The sequence below is a fragment of the Nycticebus coucang genome, chromosome 5 (genome assembly GCF_027406575.1).
Source record: "Nycticebus coucang isolate mNycCou1 chromosome 5, mNycCou1.pri, whole genome shotgun sequence".
Lineage (NCBI taxonomy): Eukaryota > Metazoa > Chordata > Mammalia > Primates > Lorisidae > Nycticebus > Nycticebus coucang.
In genome coordinates this window covers 87,039,423-87,058,878 of record NC_069784.1, presented here as the reverse complement: position 1 = coordinate 87,058,878, position 19,456 = coordinate 87,039,423, and the positions used below count along the sequence as shown (strand labels likewise).

The window sequence follows — 19,456 nt, the reverse complement described above, 5'->3', positions numbered from 1 at the left end:
AAAAATTCTATCAGTTAAAATATGTAGGGAAATTTTTAAAATAAAACATTTATTTGCACAGTGTAATTTAAAACATTAAAAACAATCAGAATATTGTGTTTTCTTTCTTTCTTTTTTTTTTTTATTGTTGGGGATTCATTGAGGGTACAATAAGCCAGGTTACACTGATTGCAATTGTTAGGTAAAGTCCATCTTCCAATCATGTCTTGCCCCCATAAAATGTGACACACACCAAGGCCCCAACCCCCTCCCTCCGTCCCTCTTTCTGCTTCCCCCCCCATAACCTTAATTGTCATTAATTGTCCTCATATCAAAATTGAGTACATAGGATTCATGCTTCTCCATTCTTGTGATGCTTTACTAAGAATAATGTCTTCCACTTCCATCCAGGTTAATACGAAGGATGTAAAGTCTCCATTTTTTTTTAATGGCTGAATAGTATTCCATGGTATACATATACCACAACTTGTTAATCCATTCCTGGGTTGGTGGGCATTTAGGCTGTTTCCACATTTTGGCGATTGTAAATTGAGCTGCAATAAACAGTCTAGTACAAGTGTCCTTATGATAAAAGGATTTTTTTCCTTCTGGGTAGATGCCCAGTAATGGGATTGCAGGATCAAACGGGAGGTCTAGGTTGAGTGCTTTGAGGTTTCTCCATACTTCCTTCCAGAAAGGTTGTACTAGTTTGCAGTCCCACCAGCAGTGTAAAAGTGTTCCCTTCTCTCCACATCCACGCCAGCATCTGCAGTTTTGAGATTTTGTGATGTGGGCCATTCTCACTGAGGTTAGATGATATCTCAGGGATGTTTTGATTTGCATTTCTCTAATATATAGAGATGATGAACATTTTTTCATGTGTTTGTTAGCCATTCGTCTGTCATCTTTAGAGAAAGTTCTATTCATGTCTCTTGCCCATTGGTATATGGGATTGTTGGCTTTTTTCATGTGGATTAATTTGAGTTCTCTATAGATCCTAGTTATCAAGCTTTTGTCTGATTGAAAATATGCAAATATCCTTTCCCATTGTGTAGGTTGTCTCTTTGCTTTGGTTATTGTCTCCTTAGCTGTACAGAAGCTTTTCAGTTTAATGAAGTCTCATTTGTTTATTTTTGTTGTTGTTGCAATTGCCATGGCAGTCTTCTTCATGAAGTCTTCCCCCAGGCCAATATCTTCCAGTGTTTTTCCTATGCTTTCTTGGAGGATTTTTATTGTTTCATGCCTTAAATTTAAGTCCTTTATCCATCTTGAATCAATTTTTGTGAGAGGGGAAAGGTGTGGGTCCAGTTTCAGTCTTTTACATGTAGACATCCAGTTCTCCCAACACCATTTATTGAATAGGGAGTCTTTCCCCCCAGGTATGTTCTTGTTTGGTTTCTCGAAGATTAGGTGGTTGTAAGATGTTAGTTTCATTTCTTGGTTTTCAATTAGATTCCAAGTGTCTATGTCTCTGTTTTTGTGCCAGTACCATGCTGTCTTGAGCACTATGGCTTTGTAGTACAGACTAAAATCTGGTATGCTGATGCCCCCAGCTTTATTTTTGTTACAAAGCACTGCCTTAGCTATACGGGGTTTTTTCCGGTTCCATACAAAACGCAGAATCATTTTTTCCAAATCTTGAAAGTACGATGTTGGTATTTTGATAGGAATGGCATTGAATAGGTAGATTGCTTTGGGAAGTATAGACATTTTAACAATGTTGATTCTTCCCGTCCATGAGCATGGTATGTTCTTCCATTTGTTAATATCCTCTGCTATTTCCTTTCTGAGGAGTTCATAGTTTTCTTTATAGAGGTCCTTCACCTCCTTCGTTAGGTATATTCCTAGGTATTTCATTTTCTTTGAGACTATGGTGAAGGGAGTTGTGTCCTTAATTAGCTTCTCATCTTGACTGTTATTGGTGTACACAAAGGCTACTGACTTGTGGACATTGATTTTATATCCTGAAACATTACTGTATTTTTTGATGACTTCTAGGAGTCTTGTGGTTGAGTCTTTGGGGTTCTCTAAGTATAAGATCATGTCGTCAGCAAAGAGGGAGAGTTTGACCTCCTCTGCTCCCATTTGGATTCCCTTTATTTCCTTGTCTTGCCTAATTGTATTGGCTAGAACTTCTAGCACTATGTTGAATAGTAAAGGTGAGAGAGGACAACCTTGTCTGGTTCCAGTTCTAAGAGGAAAAGCTTTGAGTTTTACTCCATTCAGTAAAATATTGGCTGTGGGTTTGTCATAGATAGCTTCAATCAGTTTTAGAAATGTGCCACCTATGCCTATACTCTTCAGTGTTCTAATTAGAAAAGGATGCTGGATTTTATCAAATGCTTTTTCTGCATCTATTGAGAGGATCATGTGATCTTTATTTTTGCCTCTGTTAATATGGTGGATAACGTTTATGGACTTCTGTATGTTAAACCAGCCTTGCATCCCTGGGATGAAGCCTACTTGATCATGATGAATGACTTTTTTGATGATAAGCTGTAATCTATTGGCTAGGATTTTCTTGAGAATTTTTGCATCTATATTCATGAGTGAGATTGGTCTGAAATTCTCCTTTTTATTTGAGTCTTTTCCTGGTTTTGGTATCAGGGTGATGTGTGCTTCATAGAATGTGTTGGGGAAGATTCCTTCTTCCTCAATTTTTTGGAATAATTTCTGCAGTACAGGAATAAGCTCTTCCTTGAAGGTTTGATAGAATTCTGGAGTGAAGCCATCTGGACCAGCGCATTTTTTGGTTGGAAGATTTTTTATTGTATCTTTAATCTCAGTGCTTGAAATTGGTCTGTTCAGGAGCTCTATTTCTTCCTGGCTGAGTCTAGGGAGAGGGTGTGATTCCAAATATTTATCCGTTTCCTTCACATTGTCAAATTTCTGGGCATAGAGTTTCTGGTAGTATTCACAGATGATCTCTTGTATCTCTGTGGGATCAGTTGTTATTTCCCCTTTATCATTTCTGATTGAGGTTACTAGAGACTTTACTTTTCTATTTCTAGTTAGTCTGGCCAATGGTTTATCTATTTTATTTATTTTTTCAAAAAACTAACTCCTTGTTTCATTAATTTTCTGAATGATTCTTTTGTTTTTAATTTCATTGATCTCTGATTTGATTTTGGATATTTCTTTTCTTCTACTGAGTTTAGGCTTAGATTGTTCTTCTTTTTCCAATTCCATAAGATCTCTTGTGAGATTGTTGATGTGCTCTCTTTCTGTTTTTCGAATGTAGGCATCTAAAGCGATGAATTTTCCTCTCAAAACTGCTTTTGCAGTATCCCAGAGGTTTTGGTAGCTTGTGTCTTCATTGTTGTTATGCTCAAGGAAGTTAACGATTTCCTGTTTTATTTCTTCCTGCACCCATCTGTTATTCAACAGAAGATTGTTTAATTTCCATGCCTTTGGGTGGGGTTGAGCATTTTTGTTAGAGTTGAGTTCCACCTTTAGTGCCTTATGGTCTGAGAAGATACAAGGTAAAATTTCAATTCTTTTGATTCTGTTGATATTTGTTTTGTGTCCCAGGATATGATCAATTTTGGAGAATGTTCCATGGGGTGATGAGAAGAATGTATATTCTTTATCTTTGGGGTGGAGTGTTCTATATGCGTCTATCAAGCACAGTTGTTCTAGCGTCTCATTTAAATCTCTTATATCTTTGTTTAATTTCTGTTTAACGGATCTGTCCAGCTCTGTAAGATGTGTGTTAAAGTCCCCTGTTACGATGGTATTATCAGATATCATATTGCTCAGACTGAGTAAGGTCTGTTTCAAGAATCTGGGAGCATTTAAATTGGGTGCATAAATATTTAGAATTGAAATGTCTTCTTGTTATATTTTTCCCTTGACCAATATAAAGTGAGCATCTTTGTCTTTTTTGACTTTAGTTGCTTTAAATCCACATGTATCTGAAAATAAGATTGCGACTCCTCTTCTCTTCTGAATTCCATTTGCCTGAAAAATTGTCTTCCAACCCTTGACTCAGAGCTTTAATTTGTCTTTTGAAGCCAGGTGTGTTTCTTGCAGACAGCAAATGGATGGCTTGTGTTTTTTAATCCAGTCAACCAATCTATGTCTCTTCAGTGGGGAATTCAAGCCATTAACATTTATTGAGATAATTGATAAGTGTGGTAGTATTCTATTCGTCTTATTTTGTGAGAGTCCATTGCTTAGTTTTATCTTTTGCATCAGTGTGGAGGCTTGGTTCTGTCCTTTAATTTCTGAGTTCTTACTTTGCTGCTGATCCATTGTGGTGGTCAGTGTGCAGAACAGGTTGAAGTATTTCCTGTAGAGCTGGTCTTGTTGTGGCGAATTTCCTCAATGTTTGTATATCCGTAAAAGATTTGATTTCTCCGTCAATTTTGAAGCTTAGCTTAGCAGGGTACAGAATTCTGGGCTGGAAATTGTTCTGTTTAAGTAGATTAAAGGTAGATGACCATTGTCTTCTTGCTTGGAAAGTTTCATTAGAGAAGTCTGCGGTCACTCTGATGGATTTGCCCCTGTAGGTCAACTGGCGCTTACTCCTGGCAGCTTGCAGAATCTTTTCTTTTGTCTTGACTTTGGACAGGTTCATCACAATGTGTCTTGGAGAAGCTCGGTTAGAGTTGAGGCGACCTGGGGTCCGATATCCCTCTGAAAGCAGTGTGTCAGAATGTTTAGTGATATTTGGGAAATTTTCTTTTATAATATTCTCTAGTATGGCTTCCATTCCTCTGGGGCATTCTTCTTCCCCTTTTGGAATTCCTATAACTCGTATGTTGGAATGCTTCATAAAATCGCATAATTCTGACAGTGAACGATGTGCTTTGTCTCTCTTCTTTTCTCCCTCTTTTACTATCTGAGTTATCTCAAGAACTTTGTCTTCTACCTCTGAAATTCTTTCTTCTGCATGGTCTAACCTGTTGCTGATACTTTCCATTGCATCTTTAAGTTCCCTAATTGACTGTTTCAATTCCTTCAGCTCTGCTATATCCTTTTTATATTCTTCATATCGTTCATCTCTGATTTGATTCTGTTTTTGGATTTCCTTTTGGTTATTTTCCACTTTATTAGCAGTTTCCTTCATTGTTTCCATCATTTCTTTCATTGTTTTCAACATGTGTATTCTAAATTCCCTTTCTGTCATTCCTAACATTTCTGTATAGGTGGAATCATCTGCAGTAGCTGCCTCATGGTCCCTTGGCGGGGTTGTTCTGGACTGGTTCTTCATGTTGCCTGGAGTTTTCTGCTGATTCTTCCTCATGAGTGATTTCTTTTATCTGTTTCCTTGCCCTAATTTTCCTTTCACTTCCTCTTGCTCTTTCAGTTCTCGTGCCTGTGGAAGTTGCGGGCGGGTTTAGACGGATTGAACACACGCGACCTCTTGCCGGTTTTCCACTGTTTTGGTCCTCCTCTTGGGGTCCAGAACTCTCTCGCTGACTCCCTGTATCCTCGCAGGGGTGATGATCGGCAGATCCCACCAGCCAGAGATGCCTGGAGTCCTATCTCCCCAGACTCACGGTGCCCAGATGCAAGGAAGCTGTTACTCGGCCACCATCTTGCTCCATCCCTGTGTTTTATTTCTTTGTAATAAAACTTATCGAGAGCTTTGAACAGTGCTTGCCTACTTGTGTAATTTAAATAGCAGAGCTTATAGAGTGAGCAGCTTTTCTGTACCTTGGCAAACTGTTAGCACTTTTTTTTATAGAGACAGAGTCTCACTTTATTGCCCTCGGTAGAGTGCCGTGGCCTCACATAGCTCACAGCAACCTCCAACTCCTGGGCTGAAGCGATTCTCTTTCCTCAGCCTCCCAACTAGCTGGGACTAGAGGCACCTGCCACAACGCCCAGCTATTTTTTGGTTGCAGTTTGGCTGGGGCTGGGTTTGATCCCGCCACCCTCAGTATATGGGGCCGGCGCCTTTTGTCTTGCAAATTTGCATCAGCCTGCAACATTGTATCTTTTGCAGTTTCAATGCCCTGAAGTTTTGTTTTGCATGTGTTTTGCTTTTTGTTATTGTTTTGCTGGCATTACTTCCTGGGGAACATATTCCTTCTTTGATACAACCACATTTCTCCTTTATCTATAAATTTGCTTTCTCTAAGTCCTTCTCACTGCTTATCTAGAAGCTCTCAAATGGTAGCAGTGACAACATTCCCACAGTCAGCTATTTCTTCTATTACTCCATTTAATATTGGATTTAATTTCACTCCCAGTTTTATAATTTGGGGTTGGGGGGGTTGCTACATTTATATGTTTTGGCCAATTTCCTCTTTCAAGTATCCATTTGGTAAAATTACACATGGGTTTAGTCCTGGAAGGGAAGAAGGCAACACAGACAATGTGCTTTGCTGTCTGTGGATGATCGAATAACAGATGAGATGTGAGTGATCGCGATCTGACTTTTAAAGAAGTCATTATTGGTCACTGATCATGGTGTACATTTCTTATTAACATGCTTATTTGTGGACAAATGAGTCCTAGCTACAAAATTTGTATTTATGCAGTTACTCACAGTTAATATATTGTGGTGAGTGAAATTTGAACCATGTTGGGGGACTGGTATTATTTAACTAATTAAAGTTTGGTGGCTGAAATCTGCATATGGGAAACATGCAAAATAAGGATAACCTGTAATTTAAAGAAAGTTGAACTTTTTGATCAAAGAAATGAAGATTTTATAGATTTTGATGAAATTGGAATATTTGGGCTGTTGAACATCTGATACATTTTATGTGGACATGCAGATTTGATACTGTTCTCCCAGCTTCTTTAATTCTTTTAGGCACTTATGTGTGGAGCACCTCTCTTACCAACTGTCTAAAATAAGACTCCTGGCTGGGTGCAGGGGCTCATGCCTGTAATACTAGCACTCTCAGAGGCTGAGGCGGGTGAATTGCTTGAGCTTGGGAGTTCCACACAAGCCTGAGTAAAAGTAAGACCCTGTCTGTACTAAAAAATAGAAAAACCAGTCGGGCCTTGTGGCGGGCACCTGTAGTCCCAGCAGCTAGTTGGGAGGCTGAGGTAAGAGGATCACTTGAGCCCAGGAGTTTGAGGTTGCTATGAGCCATGACATCTGTTGTCTAGCCTGGGACAACAGACTCAGAGTCTTTCTCAAAAAGAAAAAGATAAGAAACACACACACAAAACCTCCTATCATAGTAAGAGAAAACTTACTATAAGTAAGAATAATAATAATGGTGGTGTTGTGAATTTACCATGTAACAGTTGACATTGAAAGCAAGTTTTTTAATATTTTATAAAATGTTGATAGTCTAACAATTGAAAATAAAACAAAAGTAATCAATTTTGATTCTTTTAATCAGGTAACTCCATTTTCATTGTCATCATAAAAGCAAATGCATTTAGCCCTTGAACAGAGGAAGGGTTAATGGTACTATTCTTCGCACAGTTGAAAATCCACATATAACTTTTAACTCCCCCAAAACTTAATTAGTAATAGTCTCCTGTTGACCAGAAGCCTTACCAACTGCGTAAAATCAATTAGCACATACAGAGAGTACAAAATGAATGTACACATTTTAAGAAATGAAAAAGCTACTAAAATTGCAATACTTAATATATACCAGTAATGTTTGTTATCTTAAATATTGTATCTTATATCTTCTGTAATTGCAGAAGTCAAACGTGACTTGAGTATTACAATTTTAATGCAATTTTTTCCTTTCTTAAAGTATGTATACATTTTTTGGCACCTTCTGTATTTTGTGTATGTATTATATACTGTATATACTGTTATATGTATTATATCCTGTATTATATACTATATAAAGTCAACTAGAGAAAATAAAATGTTACTAAGAAAATCATAAGGAGGAGAAAATATATTTACCGTTCATTAAGTAGAAGTGGATCATCATGAAGATCTTTATCCTTGTCCTCTTCATGTTGACTAGACTGAGGATGAGGAGAATAGGAAAGATTGGTCTTACAGTCTTGGGGGGGTGCAGAGGTAGAAGAAAAACTGCATAGAAGTGGGGCCAGGCATTTCAAACCCATGTTCTTCAAGGGCAAACTGTACTTTATTCTTTAATGTGAAAGATAATGTCTTACTCTGGGTTGCTTGAAAATTGAATATTGTTAATTTACTTTTTGATTTCCTATAGGTGAACTAGTACAAAGAAGGCTGACCTCAAGATGCCATTAGTGAAAAGAAACATCGATCCTAGGCACTTGTGCCACACAGCACTGCCTAGAGGCATTAAGAATGAACTAGAATGTGTAACCAATATTTCCTTGGCAAATATAATTAGACAACTAAGTAGCCTGAGTAAGTATCAATTAAAAATATTACACATCAGAATGTTATGCTGTAGAATATTAAGAAAATGTACTTGTGATTTATTTGGGGAGAACTATTTGGCAGGGAGCTTATAAAATTATCCTGAAAAATGTAGTCATTATAAGCAAAATAATTTCTTTTTCTTATGAGAAAGGGAAATAGGAACAGAATTTTTAGGTACAGAATCACATGATGAATCAGAATTATTGAAATTGTTTTTCAAAATATGATTTGATCTGTGTAAGGCAGGACTAGATTTGTACTTTTGCTTGATTTTTGTCACTGTTTACTCTTTAGAGGCTTCAACTATTTGTGTTTTGAAACATTAGTATCTCTATATATATTTAATTAGCCTGTAGAAATAGTTTGATATTATCAAAGTTCTAAGTGTCAGGTGTGCGGTTATTGCATGTCAGATGATGGTACTAGTCAAGTGAGTTGTCTAAGGCATCAGTCTCCAGCCTTTTGGTACCAGGGACCAGTTTTATGAAAGAAAAATTTTCCATGGATTGAGGGGAGAGGGATTCAGGATGATTCAAGGGCATTACATTTACTGTTTACTGTGCGCTTTATTTCTATTATTATTACATTGTAATATATAATGAAATAATTATACAACTCACCATAATTCAGAATCAGTGAACAATGGAGAGCAGCTTTAAATATAGATGAAGCTTTGCTCACTTGCTCACTGCTCACCTCCTGCTCTGTGGCCCAGTTCCTATCAGGCCACAGATGGGTACCGGTCCATAGCCTGGGAGTTGGGGACCGCAGGTCTAAGGGATATGAGAATATCAGTCAAGAGTCTGATAATGCAACATGCTGTGGAAATAGTAAGTGAACCTGGTGTCTGGCAGACAGAAGGCAAATGGGTTGGCCAGAGGATAAAGGCCAATGGAAGGGGAAGAAAATCGAAGGAAACAAGTTTGTTTCCCTTCTGAGATTACAGAATAGAACTTATTGATTAAGGAATTAAATTATTTCCCATTATTCTAAATTTAATCAGTTGGAAAATTTTTACAAATTCAGTTTATCTTTTGAATTAAAGGATTAGCTTTTTAGTAAGACATAAATATTTAATTTTAAAGATAAAACAGGTGTTCTTGTCCTAGGTATATTCTGCAAGTAGTCCTTGTTTCTTCTGAAGCAGGCTTCTCTTTCTTTTTACTTTTACCTTTTCTTTTATAATTGAATATGTAGCAGAAGAGGTTGTTAATCTAATCTGTTTCAAGTGAGAAATTTTGGGCATATACATCTGTAGCAAGACTAACATAAAAAGTTACATTTGAATGCTCTTTGTGAGAGTGTTTGCATTGTAAAAATAAATAAAAGGAGAATTCTTTGAATTTAAATATATTCCTTTTTTCCTTTTTTTTTTTTTCAGGTTAATTATTGTGTAAGCTAATCATTAAAATATTATTTACTTGTTTTTTCATTAGGAGAGCCATTATAGAATTTACTTTTGAAACCAGTCCAAAGAAGAGTCTTATAGTTCCCAGATATTGTATTAACATGTGATTACATTGTTTAAAAATATTTTACTTTTATTATCTAGCACCGATTGAATCTAATATAACGTGACTTCATATAAAATTTGTTTTACGTATATGTGAATATATCAGCATGTTAATATTAAAATACATGTTAGCATAAAAATGTATTAGTAACTTTGTATAAACTATTTCTTAAATTTAAAATGAATTTTGGATCTAATACAGGCATCTTGTTTCAGGTATGTAACCAATGTAGAATTCAGAACTTACAATCATGATTAAAGGTGTTAATTTGTGGTATTAACCAATTTATTACATATCTTAAAGATGAAAATTTAAGGAGTTTTCAAGTTTTATATAATTCATATAAGCAGCATCTGTTAGCAGGTACATGGTTATGTTGCCAAACTCTGAAAATACAAACATATTGTCAAAGTATAACTAAATTAGATTTTGAATGCTTTGCATTTTGAATCAGAACCCATAAAGGGTATTTTCTAAGTAGTTTATAAGGATTCAGAAACAAAAAGAAAATCCGTAAAATACTGTAACAAGGTATAACAGTAGTTTACTGCCCTGAAATTAACTCCTATGGTGGGTTTCCCACTGACATAGTTGAGAACCTGGAATTAAATTTAAAAGGCCTCTAGATAGCTGGAATAAATGAACACATGCACATAAAGTAACCAATTGATCCCTCTCTCAGAGCCTGTTTACTTTTACTTTGATAATTCAAACTGCTTCGATGATGTGGTTTCCAAACATTTATGCTTCAGAGGATAAAAAGAGGAGATGAGTCGGAAGATAACACAAGGCATCACTGAAGCCAACTAAAAGAGGTAGTTAATAGCAGATGAAGAAGTGACACAAGGGAAAATACAACATGAAAGCTAGACGTAGGACATTTAATGTAAAAGCAAATATTCTTATATATTGCAAAGCTATTTTCTAACGTAGGACAATATTTAATTTTCATAATTCATGACCATGAGTCCTTTAGAAAAGATTAAATTTTATTTTAAGAAGACAGAGAAGCATAGAATATATTTCACAAGTTTCCATCCAAAATAGTTAAAATAATAATTGACATATTAAATATTAATCTCTGATTTACTTAGAAAAATTGGCTGTCCAAAATGATTCTAGGTACAGTAATTGAGATTTTTACTTTTGTACTATAGTTAGCACCAAAGGTACTTGAGAACAATAGCAGTGAAATTAAACTGTAGGGCTCTATGTACTAGATAGCCTCCTGACCTCTTTCTCCCAAAGATGTACCCAGAAGACCAAAAATAACATCATAACAAAGATTTTTGTACCAGAATGTTTATTGCAGCCCTATTCATAATTGCTTAGTCATGGAAAAAGCCCAAGTGCCCATCGATCCACGAATGGATTAATAAATTGTGGTATATGTACATCATGGAATATTATGCAGCCTTAAAGAAAGATGGAGACTTTACCTCTTTCATGTTTACATGGATGGAGCTGGAACATATTCTTCTTAGTAAAGTATCTCAAGAATGGAAGAAAAAGTATCCAATGTACTCAGCCCTACTATGAAACTAATTTATGGCTTTCACATGAAAGCTATAACCCAGTTACAACCTAAGAATAGGAGGAAGGGGAAAAGGGAGGGGAGCGAGGAGGGAGATGGACGGAGGGACAGAGATTGGTGGGATTACACCTGCAGTGCATCTTACAAGGGTATATATGAAACTTAGTAAATGTGGAATGTAAATGTCTTAGCACAATAACTAAGAAAATGCCAGGAAGGCTATGTTAACCAGTGTGATGAAAATGTGTCAAATGGTCTATGAAACCAGTGTATGGTGCCCCATGATCACATTAATGTACACAGCTATGATTTAATAATAAATAAATAAATAAATAAGTCAAACACACACAAAAAAGGTACATCTCAGATTTTTATGAGATTTTTTTCCCCCTGTTTTATGATAATTACTGAAAACCTACACTTTACATAAATTTCCCCCGATTGGGCCTCCGATTATCTATGGAATCTTACTATTCTGTCTTATGGCATTTCTCTTGTTGAATGTAGTCAGTTCATGCTATTAAGATGAATAGTCTCTTCCATGCTATTAAGATGAAATAGTCTCTTCTATCTTTGTATCTCAGCATTTATTGAATAAATGAATAATTTTTACCTGCTTTTTCTTCCATCTGGGATGCTTTCCTTATCTACTAGAGAAACTCTGTATCTCTGGAAGTGTCCTGAGCATCATCTGATGCCTGAAAGTTAGCTGCTTCTGTCTCTGTGCCCTGTTGCTCTTACCTCACATATGCTAAGAGCCTCTTGTTACTGAGCTCTTCCTCTGTATCCAGTATACTATAAGACCCTTTGCTCACTGTGTCTCTATTTTTCTGACAGCTTCTTTTTAAGATAGATATCTTTATTCCTATTTTACAGATGAGGATATGGATATCAAGGTCTCACAGAGAACAGAGCAAAGATTTGGATTTATTTATTAAATTGCTTTTCATATTTCTTTAAATGTCTATTTTTTTCCTCTTTTCGAACTTCAACAATGCCAGGGAACTTTGTTTAGTTATTTTGGCTCATTCTTTTTAGTAATAAGAGTTTATATCATTAAAGAAATGCAATGATTTAGGATTAATTCTTTTTTTTTAGAAATTATAACAATATAATATACATTTCTTGAATATGTGTTTTGAGTATACCTGAGACAGGTCATCTACTATGTCATTAGGAATCTTGCATTCTATGATATACATATGCCACAGTTTATTAATCTAATAGATAAACAACTACATCCCCACATGAGAGAAAAACAAAATTAAATTCAAGTAGGGGGAAGGGGACAGAGGGAAAAGGGAAGAGGGAGGTGGGGTTAGTAAACTCTTACCTAATGGTACAATGTAAGGGTATACAACACACCCCCAGGGTGAAGGGCTCAACTACAACTTGAACTTCACCTAATAAACAATGTAACCTAATTATTAGTATACTCACATTCACTCATGCTAATCTGAAAGGAAAAAAAGAATCTTGCATTCTGCACTTGACCTAAAATTCAGTTCTAGTGTAGAGTCTACATATAAATACTAATTTTCAGATTAAAAGGCATATGATTTATGTGTACATTTACACTATAATCTTTTCCTATCCCTAGGTAGATAGATACAGATAAAGCAAGTAGAATGTATCCATTTTAGACTCCTATTGGAGTCATCCAACACGAGGTAGTAAGGCAGGATTTAAAACCAGATTTCTCAGGATTTGTGGGGTTTTTACTGTGTCATGGCTGGTTGACTTTAGATGATAGTTTCATACATGGTTGGGTGTGGTGGCACACACCTGTAATCCCAGACTAAGGGAGGACGATTGCTTGAGGCCAAGAGTTCAAAACCAGCCTGGGCAACATAGCAAGATGCCATCGCTTCAAAAATTTAAAAACTAGCCAGGTGCTATGACCTGCTTCTGTAGCCCTCACTACTTGGAAAGTTGTAGTGGGAGGATTATGTGAGCCCAGGAATTTGAACTATGATTAGGCTATCGCACCCCACCCTGGATGACAGACCAAGACCTTTCTCTGAAAAATAAAGTTAACATACTGTTAACCCTTGGACAATGCAGAGGTTAGGGGCCCCAGCTTCTACTCTGTGCATTTGAACATTCCCTTAAGACTTCTCTAAAACTTAACTGCTAATAACTACTGTTGATCAGAGGCCTTATCAATAACATACAAGTTGATTAACACATCTTTGGTACGTTAAGTGTCTTATGTACTACATAAAGTAAGAGGAAAATGTTAATAAAATCATAAAGAAGGAAAAATATATTCACTGAGGGGAAGTGGATCATCATAGAGGTCTTTCATCCTTGTCCTCTTTACATTGAGTAGGCTGAGGAAGAAGAAGGGTTCATCTTGCTTACTGTCTTGGGGGGAGCAGAAAGGTGGAGGAGGTGGAAGAGCACTCAGGAGAGTCAGGCACACTCAGTTTAACTTTACAGGAGTACATTGTAATTTCTGACTTTCTTGTTTTTCCATTTTTCAAAAAACATTCCTCTAAGCTACCAATCCTTCTTCCACCATTTGCTTTAGAGTCAGACCCATTTCATAGAAGGGTTCATGTTGTTAAAGAAGTCAACAGTCTTGAATAATTAGAACTTTGCTGCCAGATTGTCTGATGTCTGTTTTCTTGACTGATTCTTCTTCATCTTCTTTCTTATTGTCTGGCACTGGTTTGGAAACTCATCTCCGTCAAGTCATCTTATTTTTTTTTCCCCAAGTCATATTTTGTTAATTCCTGTGATGTGTCTACTAGCTCTTGAATTTCTCCATATCTTGAAACCCTTCACCCCTCACCTTATTCTGCCATATTCATTCTCACTTTATGACTTTTTTGATTGGCTCTATTGTAAATTCTTTGAAGTCATAACACAACACCTGGACAGTTTCTTACAGCAAGAATTTGTTTTGGGCTTAGTGGCTTTCTTAGCTTTTTCTGTAACAACAATGGCATCAACAGTGTAATCTTTCTAGACTTTCATGATGTTCTATTGGCATTCTCTTCCATAGCCTTGGAAATCCTTTCCATAGAATACCATGTGCAGTGAGTCTTAAAGGTTTTCATGACTCCTTGATCTGGAGACTGAATAAAACATGTGTTTGGGGATGAATGGTCCACTTTGACACCTTTGATGCTGAAGATTTCTGGGTAGCCAGGGGCATTGTCCAATATCATAAGAACTTTAAAAGGCATTTCATCACTGACTTCAGGGCCAATGTGTATATGGAACCAAGCAGAAAAAGGGTTCTCACTGTCCAAGCCAAACCTTATGGTTACCAGCTTTATATATAAATGCAGTCCATATCATAAACCCAACTGCTTTTGAATAAAACAGTAGAGTTAGGGTAGCCCTTCCCCCCACCTGAAATCCTGGGGCTCACTTCTTTTCCTTACTACTGAATGTCTTTGTGGTTTTTCCTTTCCAGAATAGAGTATTTTCACCTGAATTAAAAATCTGTTCAGGCAGATACCATTTCTCTTTGATGATTTTCCTAATGGCATCTGGGAATTCATCTGCTGCCACTTGATTGGCAGAAGCTGCTTTTCCTGTTACCTTGACATTTTTTAATATCAAACCTCTTTCCAAAACTATCAAACCATCCTTTGCTAGCATTAAATTCTCCAGTTTTAGATCATTCACCTTCCTTTTGTTTTAAGTTGTTGTGTGACTTTGCTTTTTCATGAGTCTATAGATGTGGCTTTCTTATAGCAATCCTGCATCTGCATAAAGACTGCATTTTCAATACAAGATGAAGAAATACTTCACAAAAACCAGAAGGTTTTGGTACCTGCTGGCATAGCTACAGTAACTGCTTCATAAATTTTACTCTTTTCGTGTTTTTCCCCACAGTGGTTCTTGCCCTGGGTTCATTAACCTTGAAGTGGCAGGCAGTCACAGCTGTAGCTCTCTGTGGTACCTACCAAGTAATTCAACTTTTTCTTACAGTGTTAGGACTTTCTCTGCTTGGGAACACTTCCAGCATCATTATAGTGGCAGTAGATATGGGTATTTTTCAAGGTTTATGGTATTAGACTAAACACAATAAAAAATATCCAAGAACCATGCTTTCTACTGTGATACTCAACTTACTGGAGACATGAACTGCTCACACAGCATTTCAGTGGATAGTGGCAACAACACTTGAGCTCACTGTGATAGCAGTAGGAGTTGCCTATGAAATTAGCACAGTAGTATAATTTGTAATTTTATTCAATTATGATTTAATACTAGATCTTGACATTTGTTTACATTTTTTTGACAGTGGCACCAAGTATAGCCAAGTTATTTGTATGCATAAGTTTTGGTTAATTTTAACTTTTTGTGATAGATTTGTGTATATTTTGTGGTAGTAAATGATAAAGTAGACTAGTATCTACATATATTTTATGCATTCATGACATATTTAACTTTTTACTCTTTTTTTTATATTTCTAGGCTTGTGATTCATCTGCAAGGTTTTCCAAATTGCCACAAATCTCAAAAAAATTTTCCAATATGTTCATTGAAAAAAGTCCATGTATATAAGTGGAACAGCCCAGTTCAACCCCTTTTGTTCAAGGGTCAACTATAGTTTCAAATAAATGCCAAATTCAACAAGATACCATTTTTAAATGTTATATCAGTCAGTGTTTATTTCTGATTACATTTAAATTTTATGGTATATGTTTTATTTTTGCTTAGGTAAATATGCTGAAGATATATTTGGAGAATTATTCAATGAAGCACATAGTTTTTCCTTCAGAGTTAACTCATTACAAGAACGTGTGGACCGTTTATCTGTTAGTGTTACACAGCTTGATCCTAAGGAAGAAGAATGTAAGTTTATTTCTATTATGTTTCTTCTACATATATATTTTAAGTTAGATGAGTGATATATTTAAGAACAGTATTAACCATGAATTTATGACACATCTTTTTACTCATGTCCTTTGGTGTACATGTTTAATAAATCTGTAAATTATGTATAAATGCCATCAGTATGACTCTTCTGACTTTTCTTTCCTACTTTTTATTTTTTCTTTTTGTACACTAGACAGCTCTAATGTTTTTGACATAAAGAAGACATTTTAAATATAGTTTTTTTCTGATTGTTTCTTCTTTCTCCCTTTTATTTGTATACTTTTGTCTTAGAAAAAAATTATTTTAATATTACCCCAAATCATTAGGTTTGAGTCTGTAAGAATGTAATTTCTTTTAATATGATTTTGTATATACATTTTGCTAAAGTCTAATTAGTTATTTAATTGAATGCTACTTTCTACTTTAAATGAACATTTTAAAAACAAATTACCAGTATTTGGGGCAGAAATTTTTTATACCAAGTTATTGAATCAGGGGTATCATAAAAAAAACCACACTATGGGCTAAAATAATAGTGGAAACTCTAAGGGCAAAGGTACGAATCATACCTTGACACCATACCTTCAATGTTGATATTTCCTGGGTGCCTCTTTTTCTTTCTTTTAACAAAAGAAATGGAACTACAAAGAACATTGTTATTTTCTCTTATCTACCATAGAGAATTGTTTAATGTAAATCTCTTATAACCCTCTCTACAAAATATTTTTGTTGAATAATTTTTAGTATAAATATAAATTATATAATAGACCTAAACTTGAACAATGAAAATATTAAGGATATCACTGGAAAAAAATTAAAAGTGTAGTAGTGTAATGGTGGATGTGTTAGTTACATTTACTTTTGAAATAATCTGATTTAATGTGTAAATAAAGAGAGGCAAATACTTAACATGCTAAGTTTTATTGCTTGCAAACATAAAAACTTAAAAGTAAATGAGATGAAAACTGTGTTAATTAGTAGGGTGTAAACACTCCAGTTTGTACAAATAACAGCACATTGAATTCCACAAATGCATAAATGTATTCATGATCTATGTATATATGACTTAATAAAAAAAAGGAAAAAAAACCTTACAGCTCTGAATATAAGAAAAAAAGTACTTTTTATAAAAATATTAAAACTTTATTAAGATAATATTTCAAACCCTTTGCAGTTTGTTCATCTAAAGCAGGGGTCCTCAAACTACGGCCCGTGGGCCACATGCTGCCGTGTGAATTGTATTTGTTCCTGTTTTGTTTTTTACTTCCAAATAAGATATGTGTAGTGTGCATAGGAATTTGTTCATAGTTTTTATTTTTAAACTATAGTTCGGCCCTCCAATGGTCTGAGGGACAGTGTATTGGCCCCTTGTTGAAAAAGTTTGAGGACGCCTGATCTAAAGTGTACAATCCATTGTTTTTAGCACATTCAGCAGTTAATGCATCTGATACCACAGTCAATGCTAGAACATTTTTATCACTCTAAGAAGCCCTGTACTCATTAACAGTCACTCTCCATTTCTCGTTCCCCTCAGTCCCTAGCAATCACTAATCTACTGTCTATTTGTATGGATTTGCCTATTCTGGACATTTCATATGAACGAATATACGATAGGTAGTCTTTTGTGGCTGGATTCCTTCACTTAACTATTGGGTGTCCAGCCTTTTTTCATTTCTGCCACACATTGGAAGAATAAGAGTTGTTTTGGACCATACATTAAATATACAAATACTAACGAAAGCTGATTAGCAAGAAAAGGTCCATGCATACTTTTCATTCATGATATGCAACACCACAGATAAGCAAAAAAATATTCTAAAAAAAATAGCATGCACCTGTGGGCCTCAGGTTGGATACCCAAAGGTTCATTCATGTTGTAACAGGGTTATTTATGCTTCTCTCATGACTAAGTGTATTGAGTGTCTTCATATGCTTATAGGCCATTTGTGTATCTTCTTTGGAAAAGAAGTGTCTAGTTCCTTAGTCCATTTTTAAATTGGATTATTTGTCTTCTTAATTGTTGAGTTGTAAGAATTCTATATGTATATTTTGGATCCAAATTCTTTATTCTTTATGATTTAGAAATATTTTTTCCTGTGAATTGTCTTTCTTTCTTTTTTTTAATTAAATCATAGCTATGTACATTATGAATTGTCTTTCTTGATGGTCTCCATTAAAGCATGCCAATGTACATTAGTTACACTTGAAATTCTTGAAATAAAATCATTGCTGGTGGTAGGAAAAATATTTTATGGCCATACATTCAAATATATAATTTATAGCCAAAATTTCTCTTTTAGATAACTGAAGTACTCAAGTTATAAGTGTACATTATCTAATGATACAGAAATACACAGATAGTTCTCATATGTAACAAAAATAAAAACATTTAGCAATTAACAGTTTCAAAATACTATTAAATTTTAACAAATGTCTTAGCACCACCATTGAACTTGAAAGTGAAAATACAGATACCAATAAATAACTTAAAGCATCTGTATGAAAAAATATGTTAATGTATCAACAACTATACCATCAGAATTGTATATAGTTTCTTTTAGAAATATATGGAGCAGTGGAGAAGAATTCAAGTCTAAAAGCTGAACTAAATTTGAAGTTGTTCAGGGATGTTTTAGAGAAGAAATTTTCAGTTTAACCTAGGTCTTGAAACTCAGGCAGTTCAAACAAAATAATACTATTATTACAGTTAAATTACAGTGTGGTCATTGATTAAGTAATATCAGATGTTATTGTTGACAAATAGAAGGGCTTTGTCACAGTGGTCTGTTAACAATAAGATAAATGACGAGTGAGAGTAGTTGAGGGTAGAACAGTACTACATCATTCTTATTACTTTATATGTTTTTTATATACAAAGTGGACATAAAGTTCATGTGCAATTTACTGTGTTAAACTATTTTAAATTGCACATGAACTATATGTCTATCCTGCACTTTGCCAAAAAAGTTTTAAGAAATTAAACACTAGATTTTTTCTTAGTTACATACTTTCAGCTAATAAGGGAAGTGGACAAATGGCAAGAATTGATGCATGTTGACTGCATAAAACACAGATCACTTCTAACAGGAGCCTGAGAACAGTGTGTGTGGTATTGTGGCAAAAGGATTAGTCTCAAGGCAGACAGAACTGAGTTTTTTTCTTTTCTGGCTTTACTGCTAATTAACCATTTAACTTTGGCCAATTATAAATTTCCTAGCGTTGGCTTTCTTATATTATTTTTAAATGGAATAATAATTCCTGTCTTGGTGAATCGTTGTAAAGATTTAAAATGAAAAT

General features: G+C 35.2%; 1 protein-coding gene across 7 annotated transcripts in view; it reads left to right on the top strand.

The window, feature by feature from the left end:
- WASF1 (WASP family member 1) overlaps window positions 1-19,456 on the top strand; it is an 87,960-nt gene that overhangs the window by 58,078 nt on the left and 10,426 nt on the right. For 6 of the 7 annotated variants that reach the window (XM_053590992.1, XM_053590993.1, XM_053590990.1 and 3 more), the window contains exons 2-3: window positions 8,091-8,254; window positions 16,001-16,135. In XM_053590992.1, the coding sequence (XP_053446967.1) occupies window positions 8,122-8,254; window positions 16,001-16,135 (268 nt within the window). In that variant the 5' untranslated portion in view covers window positions 8,091-8,121. Of the gene's footprint in view, window positions 1-6,879; window positions 6,899-8,090; window positions 8,255-16,000; window positions 16,136-19,456 lie in introns of those variants that run through there. The other variant, XM_053590994.1, reaches the window with a different exon arrangement.